Source organism: Cibotium barometz, chromosome 60 (genome assembly GCF_041138505.1).
Source record: "Cibotium barometz isolate CiBa-2024 chromosome 60, ASM4113850v1, whole genome shotgun sequence".
Classification (NCBI taxonomy): domain Eukaryota; kingdom Viridiplantae; phylum Streptophyta; class Polypodiopsida; order Cyatheales; family Cibotiaceae; genus Cibotium; species Cibotium barometz.
Window position 1 is genome coordinate 14,366,324 of NC_141105.1, and position 8,492 is coordinate 14,374,815.

General features: G+C 43.8%; 1 protein-coding gene across 3 annotated transcripts; it reads left to right on the plus strand.

The window, feature by feature from the left end:
- Window positions 1-1,296: 1,296 nt before the first annotated feature.
- LOC147605021 (uncharacterized) lies at window positions 1,297-7,198 on the plus strand. Of its 3 annotated transcripts, none has more exons than XM_086794383.1 (8): window positions 1,297-2,215; window positions 2,723-2,875; window positions 3,261-3,298; window positions 3,415-3,642; window positions 3,749-3,972; window positions 4,069-4,226; window positions 4,414-4,870; window positions 4,980-7,198. In XM_086794383.1, the coding sequence occupies exons 2-8, from the start codon at window positions 2,771-2,773 to the stop codon at window positions 6,809-6,811; spliced, it is 3,042 nt and encodes a 1,013-aa protein (XP_086650509.1). In that variant the 5' UTR covers window positions 1,297-2,215; window positions 2,723-2,770; the 3' UTR covers window positions 6,812-7,198. The 3 variants fall into 3 exon arrangements, with proteins under 3 accessions (XP_086650509.1, XP_086650510.1, XP_086650511.1); XM_086794384.1 differs by lacking the exon at window positions 1,297-2,215 and adding an exon at window positions 2,923-3,006 and having other exon boundaries at window positions 2,224-2,875; XM_086794385.1 differs by lacking the exon at window positions 1,297-2,215 and adding an exon at window positions 2,948-3,006 and having other exon boundaries at window positions 2,852-2,875.
- The last annotated feature ends 1,294 nt before the right edge of the window (window positions 7,199-8,492 follow it).

Here is an 8,492-nt window from a genome sequence, read left to right on the forward strand (position 1 = left end):
AGATTTCAGGTTTTTCTGTGGAAAAATGGCATGTGGGCTCTCCCCATTGGATCTAAACTGCAAAATAGTGGAAGGTGTCCGAGGTGCAGGTCTTCATTGGAGGATGGCAGACATGCATTTTGGGAATGCCCAACCATCAGAGGGGCTTGGGCCAGGATTGCTAAATGGGGTGAGCAGTGGTTGGGTATTCATGTATATAAAGTCAGATTCCAAATAGATTTTAGGTATTTCTATGGAGGGTTGGCATATGGGCTCTCCCCATTGGATCTAAACTACAAAATAGTGGAAGCTGTCCGAGGTGCAGGTCTTCATTGGAGGATGGCAGACATGCATTTTGGGAATGCCCAGCCATCAGAGGGGCTTGGGCGAGGATTGCTGAATGGGGTGAGCAGTGGTTGGGTATTCATGTATATTGGGGGGACTGGATTCTTGGCAAATAGTCTTTCAATGATGAAAATGCAGGGCTATTGTTTAAAATTATCAGAGCTTGTTTTCTGTGGAAAATCTGGTGCACTAGGAATGCCATTGTCTTTCAGAAGATCTCACTTGTTGGTTTAGAGGTTTCAGATGTAATGCATAAATGTGTTTGCATGTGTTGGTATATGTGTAATGTGAACAAGCTGAGAGGTGATGAGTTGGATCATCTCTTACTGAATCTGCAGAGGAACATCACTTGATTTGTGCCTTGTTTTGGATGAGGCTTCAAACATACCGGGAGGGGGCTCCTAACCCTTTGGCTTATTTTGGGCAGGTGAGATTTTTATGAAGGATGGAAATGCAGATTACCTAGATTTGGACCTAGAACTAAAAGGTGGTACCTCAAGGAAAAACAGACTGATCATATATTTGTTGCTTTTATAGAGAACCCAATGGGAACCAGTCGTCGTCGCAGTGAAAATATGGTCAAAGAAAGGTGGTACCTCAAGGAAAAACAGACTGATCATACCAGTCGATCGCAATGGGAACCAGTTCGCAGTGAACATATGGTCAAAGAAAGGTGGTAGGTTGGAAAAACAGTCCCCAAGAGGCTGCACTACTGAAGCAATGATGGAAGCTTGTATATGATTTCTTGGGAGCACTCAAGCTTTCTGTTGGAGGAGGAGGGACGGTCTTTGCTTTTTGTAAACCTTAAATGAAGTTAAGTGTGAGGACTGGGAAAATTCAGACCCTTTTTGTCATAGTGGGTATACTTGCTCTTTTTCGGTTCATATATATATATATTTACTATTGAAAAGTGGGTATACTTGCTCTTTTTCGGTTCATATATATATATATTTACTATTGATTAAAAAAAAAGTGGGTAGTGGTAGTAGAGGACGAGCGGTGGTGGTGATGGAGGCGGAGGAGGAGGAGGAGGAGGAGGAGGAGGCGACGGCACATTTACTACTGGGTGATGATGGTTAAGGCGATGGAACGCCTCGCCAGCGTGCTGTTAACAACAAAGTCTTCACTCCTTGGCATTAGCTTGTCCAATAGAAATTAGGGTTTCTCGCCCCCGCGGCGTCGGCTTCTTCTTCTGTCCGCGCCACTCGGCGTTTACGAAGTTCCTGTGTAGGATCCAAGCTTGCAAAGAGCATCAAAGCTCTCCTGCGTTCTGAACAGCATATCAAGCTGAGGCAAAGTTAGGGTTTCTGTGTTGGATACAAGCTTGCAAAGCTCTCGGCGTTCTGAACAGCACATCAAACTGAGGCGAAGTTAGGGTTTCTGTGTTGGATACAAGGATGTAGAGTTAGGGTTTCTGCACGCACCGCTCTCGGCGTTCGGAACAGTACATCAACTGAGGGAAAGTTAGGGCACCACCGACTCCTAGGGTTAGGTTTTTTTTTGCGACAGATATTTCCGACCATGGAAGTAAAGTTGCAACGCAGGGGTTAGTTGCCCGCTTCAAACTTGGGAAAAGCTGTTGCGACTATCGAAGCAGAGCGTGGGCCATGAAATCTGCAGAATCCGCAGATCTCGAAGGCTAACATTCCCTCGCGCTGACCCCTGCATGGCTGAAACGTTAGGTCTAGAACAAAGCCCGCAGATCCGCTATCTTTTTCTTGCGGAGACCACATCGAGAAAGACGATTCCCATCGTATCAGAACAGCGCAGGAAATGAAGAATTTGCTGCTCTCGCGGGAGTCTCGCCGCCATGAAAGCTGTGTCTAAACGCTAGGGTTTCACCGCCATGGAAGCTGTGTGAGGGAGAGCTAAGGTTTCATGTTTCCCCTAGGTAATTGTTGTTTGTTTTGTTTATGGATTTCTTCTGTGTAAGGACGCAAAAGCTTGAAGATATTCTCGATGTTTTTATCCCTCGCTTTTCCATCGCCATCGCTCCAGGTCCCAGCTTTTTCTGCCCACCGAGGGACCTCCCCGCCGTCGTTATCACACGCACACCACTTCATGCCGCCGCGCCCTTCTCATTTGCCTTCTGCACGCTCCCTCCCTCCCTCCATCCCCTCCCCAAAACCCCTCATTTCATACCAACCCCCACTGCCTCCGCCTTAGCTACGTGGTCGCCGTCCCTCCCCTGCCCATCCTTGCGTGCACTTTCAGTCTCGACCGTATTCTCTTTTAATTTCCTTGAACAGCCTAGTGCCAGGATTCACTTCCGGATCGTCTTTTGAGACTTTTCATGGCCAATCCACTTTCTGAATCTCCTGATCGCATCAATTACATTCCGTTCGCCTAACTGCGAGGACTAATTCTAATTTGCACCGCTTCTTCTCAAATCATTCAGCTTTTCCTGCATCGAGCAAAGCATCTGTTCTCCCAAATAGTACACAAAATGGAAAGATTTTCAGACGATGAAGGTGCTGCTGTGCCCCCCGATGATGCCAACGATGAAGAATCTGAATTTGTAGAAGTGGATCCAACTGGTAGATACGGCCGAGTAAGTTGTTTGCAGCTTTCGAATTTTGTAATAGCTCCTTTCAACAGCCTCTTGTTTCTGAAACATGAACAGGTATACTCAAATCTAGGGGATAAGATTGGGGTCAAAGTCAAGTCTGCAGCTTGCTCATGGTTAGAAAACTATTCAAAATTGGTTCCTGGCGTTGAAGACCAGGAACCTGATAACTTGTCTTGGATCTGATCTTTTGAAAACATCGATTGTTAAAAAAAGATCCACTTTTACAATCAAAATCAGAAATGGTTGAATGAAATAATCGTTTAGGCGGGTTGCTTTGTTGTCAGAGCTGTCTCATGCCATCTTGCAGAAGGGGTGCTACCAATACGTAAGCAGCCGCCTTATGCCTCTTTTTTTTTTGTTTATGCAGTATGATGAAGTTTTGGGAAGGGGGGCCTACAAGACTGTGTATCCTTCCTTGTCACGTGTGCGTCGTGAGTTATGTTGATTTGTGCTGGCTTATCCTTGGGCTTTGTTAACTTTGTGATCTACGCATCTGGTTTTTCCCTTAACCAAATGATTAGATACAAGGCCTTTGATGATTTAGATGGCATAGAAGTTGCGTGGAATCAAGTGAAAATTCAAGACATGCTCCATAATGCTGGGGACATGGAGCGCTTGTATTCTGAGTTGCATCTACTGAAGACACTGAAGCACAAGAATATTATCAAGTTTTACAGCTCCTGGATAGACACCCGCTGCAACAATGTGAATTTCATTACTGAAATTTTCACATCTGGAACTCTAAGACGGTAGGTGTGATGTCAAGTTCATCTTGATTATTGTGTGATTTTTTAGTCACTTCATTTCATATATGACTGATGTTGCTCTTGATTATTGAATGGACCACCTTTACAGGTATCGGAAAAAACATAAATGTGTGAAATTGAGAGCGATAAAACACTGGTCTCGGCAAATCTTACAAGGACTTGTTTATTTGCATAGTCATGACCCTCCTATTATTCATCGCGACCTGAAGTGTGACAACATTTTTATTAATGGAAACAATGGAGAGGTGAAAATTGGGGATCTTGGATTGGCAGCTATCCTGCGCCAGGCCCCTGCTGCACACAGTGTTCTTGGTAAGCTAGTGATGTGATCAGTCATCTGCACGATGACTTTGGTAGCTTGAAGACTTGGGGTGCCTAGGGACTCACTGAGGGCCATCATTTATGCAGGCACCCCAGAGTTTATGGCTCCAGAACTCTATGAAGAGCATTATAACGAGCTGGTTGACATCTACTCATTTGGTATGTGTTTGCTGGAGATGCTCACTTCTGAGTACCCCTACAGTGAGTGCAGAAATGCAGCCCAGATTTACAAGAAGGTTACCATGGTACTGTCCAGCATTTTGAATATTTTCTTTTTTCATACTATTGCTTGTGCTCTGGTAGTTCCAGTTTTAAAGCAATGATGATTGATATATGAGACTCACATTTCAAAGAAAGGATATTGTACTTATGTTTTGTGCTTTGCTAGGATGTCATTCATTCCTTTGCTCCCCCTGCTTTGATTAATCATAGGGTAAGAGACCAGCAGCACTGAATGAAGTGAAGGATCCAGAGATTCGTGAGTTTGTAGAAAAGTGTATAGCTTCTGTATCACAGAGGCTTCATGCAAGTGAGCTTCTCATGCATCCCTTTCTTCGACATGATGAGGATTTAGAGACTTTAGAGTCATGCCAATCCATGATACTGATTCCTTATGAGGACCTGAAGGGCCTTGATCCAGTTCCTGAAGAGTCACACTCCCAATTGGAAATGTTTGACCCATCTGTTCAAGAGCTGGAACAATATCAAATCACCTTATCAGAGGAAGGAGGGGTCACAAGGCCCATTGCCATTTCATCTGAGAAGCTGATCGTGTTGGATTCTGCAAGCTCAAAGGAGGGGATGAAAAGGAGTAGAGATTTTAGAATAAAAGGTAGAAAGCAAGATGACAAGAAGGTACTTGTCAGAATTCGGATCGTGAGCTCAAGAGGTGAATTGCTACCAAGTTTTGTCATGAGATGAATATGCTGACTTTGTGTTTCAAATAAGCTCATGCTTGTCTTTTGTCTAAAAAAGCTTTTGACTTGCTATACTTGCAGGTGGGGTCCGATATATTCAGTTTGACTTTGATGTGGAAGCTGATACAGCAATGTCTGTTGCAAGTGAAATGGTCACAGAACTTGATTTGTCTGATCAAGATGTCACAACCATTGCGGATATGATAGATGCCGAAATTATGGCCCTGATCCCAGATTGGAAACCAGGACTTTCTTTTGATGAGGCAGGCGAGGATGAGTTTCTTGATGAGCAACAACGACCGATTTTGGAAAATTCACACGTCCAAGAAGAGAGGGCTGATGAACTGTCTCTCCTTGATAATCCCTGCATAACCTTGGGCCCTGCAGATGATTTGGAAGTGGTGTCTGGCCCTAGGAATGATGTTTTTATGTATGGCAGATTTGAGGAGGTTGGCTATAACCGGACCAGGGCTGAGCACAGACAACAAGAGCCAGATGGATTGGGATTTTTCAGTGATTTTTCTTCTGAGCAGTTTGAAGGTGGTGGATCAGATTTGTCTTTGGATGCCAGCCTTGATAGATCTAGCATTGAAACCAGGGTTGATAATAGCTTGGCTACCCAAATCCTTGAGGGGGTAAGGGCTGATTCTAAAACAGAAACTTCGTCTTCTCTGGAAGAAAAGTTCTCCATGTTACTTAATGAAGGAGAGTTTGGAGATTTAAAGGAAGAGCGCCTTCTATTCTTGGTCCCTGAAGGTGAGCTCGATGGTGATATTGGTTCTGAAGCCTTGAGATTGCTTATTCTGCAGCAGGAACAAGAACTTCGATTAATGCGGTCTAAACACGAGCAGGCCCTTCTTGACTTGAAGATGCACCTAAACAGAGGTGCTCCCACAACAAATAAGCTCCTGCCAGAAGAAATATCCCCATTAGAGGTAAATAATGGATCAGTGCAGTCATCAAGAAACTCGGATGGATATCATGAGCACATCAGTAACAACGCATCTCCAAGGACAAATGTTAGTGAGGACAGGACTGAAGCTGCTTCGGGAATGCTAGATATTAGCATCCTGAACCGTCGTACAAGTTTTTTAACTGGATCATCTACTGTTTTAGATGTCTCAGAGAATGCAGCGTTAACTGGAGCAAGGACTAATGATGTGCCATCACAAGCAGAGGATTCTTTTACACAATTGAGGGCTACTCCTGAACTTCTTGTAGTTAGAAGCCAGGACATCACTGCAAGTGAGGGCTATGCAAATGCCTTGAAGACAATCATGATGGAAGAACCTGTGGATTTAGTGGCTTTATGCAGCAGTAACAAAATTCCAAAAGATAAAGCAGCAGCTTCAGGACACACTGCTCAGAAAGAATCTGGCAATATAGGGGGTGATTTGAAACTAGTAGTTGGGATGGTTAATACTCAGATGACTGAAAGCAAAGCTGATACTTGCCCTGATCTCACAAACAAGAGTAGTACAGCTGCACATCTTTCCAGAGCCACAGCAGTGTCTGATGGTCCAGAGAGCAGAGGTATGTCTAGCCATGATGGTGTTAAACAGGAATGGGCAACATTAGCCAAACGTGAATCATATCTAGAATTTTATAAGGCTGGGTCAAATCAAAAGGATAAGTTACCTAGCTCAAAACCACCAGAGCTCCTTGGTACAGGTGATGGAGTTTCCAAGTCTTCAAACTCTAAGGACAATGATCAAGAGCAGCTGAAGAAGCAGCAGTTACAGAAGTCAATTGCAGATCTAGAAGCCAAAACCCTAGAGGGTTTACTACAATCCAAAGGCAAATACCTTGTCACAACTGCTGCCAAAAACCATGCTGGTACTAATGTCCAGAATGGGTCCACCGCAGCACATGCCAGACAGCAGCAGATAACACCAGAGATCACCAGAGCTTGATACAGGCAGATTGCTCTTGGATGTAGAGAGCAGGACGTCACAGCAGAGATTACCGGAATTGTTATAGGCAAATTGCTTCTGCATGGAGAAATATTCAGCAGCATCTCTTCCTGTATAAATCATTAGAGTTGATTTTCATGTTAATTTCTGGCTATGTACATATTTTTTGGGAGGATTTGTGCTTGTGCAGTCGCAAGAAGGTAGCTTCTTAGGTGTAATCAAATCCTGCATTTCCCAAGTCTGGTCAGGGCTTGCAGACCTGGGTTGGCCATGTTTTGCCCCGTGTTTTTTGTAGCTAGGTTATACAGTCCTTTTAAGATTTATGAGATGATCCCATATGCGGGTCACTATTTTGTATACCAATTTTAGAAATCTGTTATTGTTTGAGAATGTCTTGTTTAAATGGTGCATCATTCGATGCATTCTTTATCTAATTTGCCAAATGCTTATAGCATCTTAGTTTTTTTTTTCTTTTACAAGCATGTGTGCTTTACAAGCTTTACAATCGGGTAGTTGAGTCACGGTTACAATTCTATTGCAAGCGTTGCACACTCACATCCTGAGTTATTCTGAGAAGCTGGAAATAGAATTCACCCCAAACTGAGGTCCTAGAAACAGCACACGTCCTGGGGAGAATACACAAACCAAGGTGGTTCATGTTTTGCTGGCCCCTTTCACTCTGAATTGATTGAAATAAATGGACCTTGCAAATGGTGGTGGTGCTCAAGGAATGTCGAAGTTGTGACAATGTTCTTTAGGTCGTGGGCTGTAGACCTCTAGGATTGATCATAACGTTTTGGTTTTCTCGTCCTAAAGAGACAGGTAGTGGGTCAGTCATTCACGAGTTTGAGTTGACTAGTGAGCTGCCTCATGGATGTGAAGTTACTCCTGAATGAATGGTTACTCCTTAACTTAGATGGCAACCACCAGCACGAACATACTGTTGAAAGTGAGTATGCAAACAAGGAGGGAACAAAACATTGCTCATATGGAGGAGTGCGTCGACAAATTGAGAAAATTACTTTTGCTAGGAGGCAAGGTGGACGAAGTTGAAGTTGGAGAACTTCCAAGTTCAAATCCCAGGCAAGTGCTTTAGGAGTAAAATGTCAAGCAATCAGTGAGATAAATTGGTGCTATTGGCTGGTTGGAAATGCAGGCAGAAGTAGATCCCTAACATACAAAAACCCTTGGTAGACGGATTTTGTGGTGCGCTGAACAACCCATCTGTGTATGCTATCCAAATCAATGGGATTGTGAATGGGCAAGCTCTAGAGCAGAGACAAGTTCCTGGAGTTACTATTGTAAAAAGTGCATCACTTTTTTTGCCCAAGCTCTAGAGCAGAGACAAGTTCCTGGAGTTACTATTGTAAAAAGTGCATCACTTTTTTTCCTCACTTAAGGCTGGCCTAAGGGTGGCCTTAAGGTAATGATGCTGTAGGTCATCATTTTTCTTCCAACGAAGTCCTTTGCATTCATAATCATACCACCCTCAGTTTGGAGGTTGGCACTCTTTGTGACTTTCTGGTAGACTTGAATGTGAAATGAAAAGCGTGTTGGCTGCTTTGTGGATTGCATGAGGTGTATTTAGGCTGTGAGGGAGATGGCAGTAATGATGTATGGCTGCTTGAAGAGAGAGGGAAGGGGGGCTAGGTTAAAAGAACTGTTAGAATGGTCAGCTCCT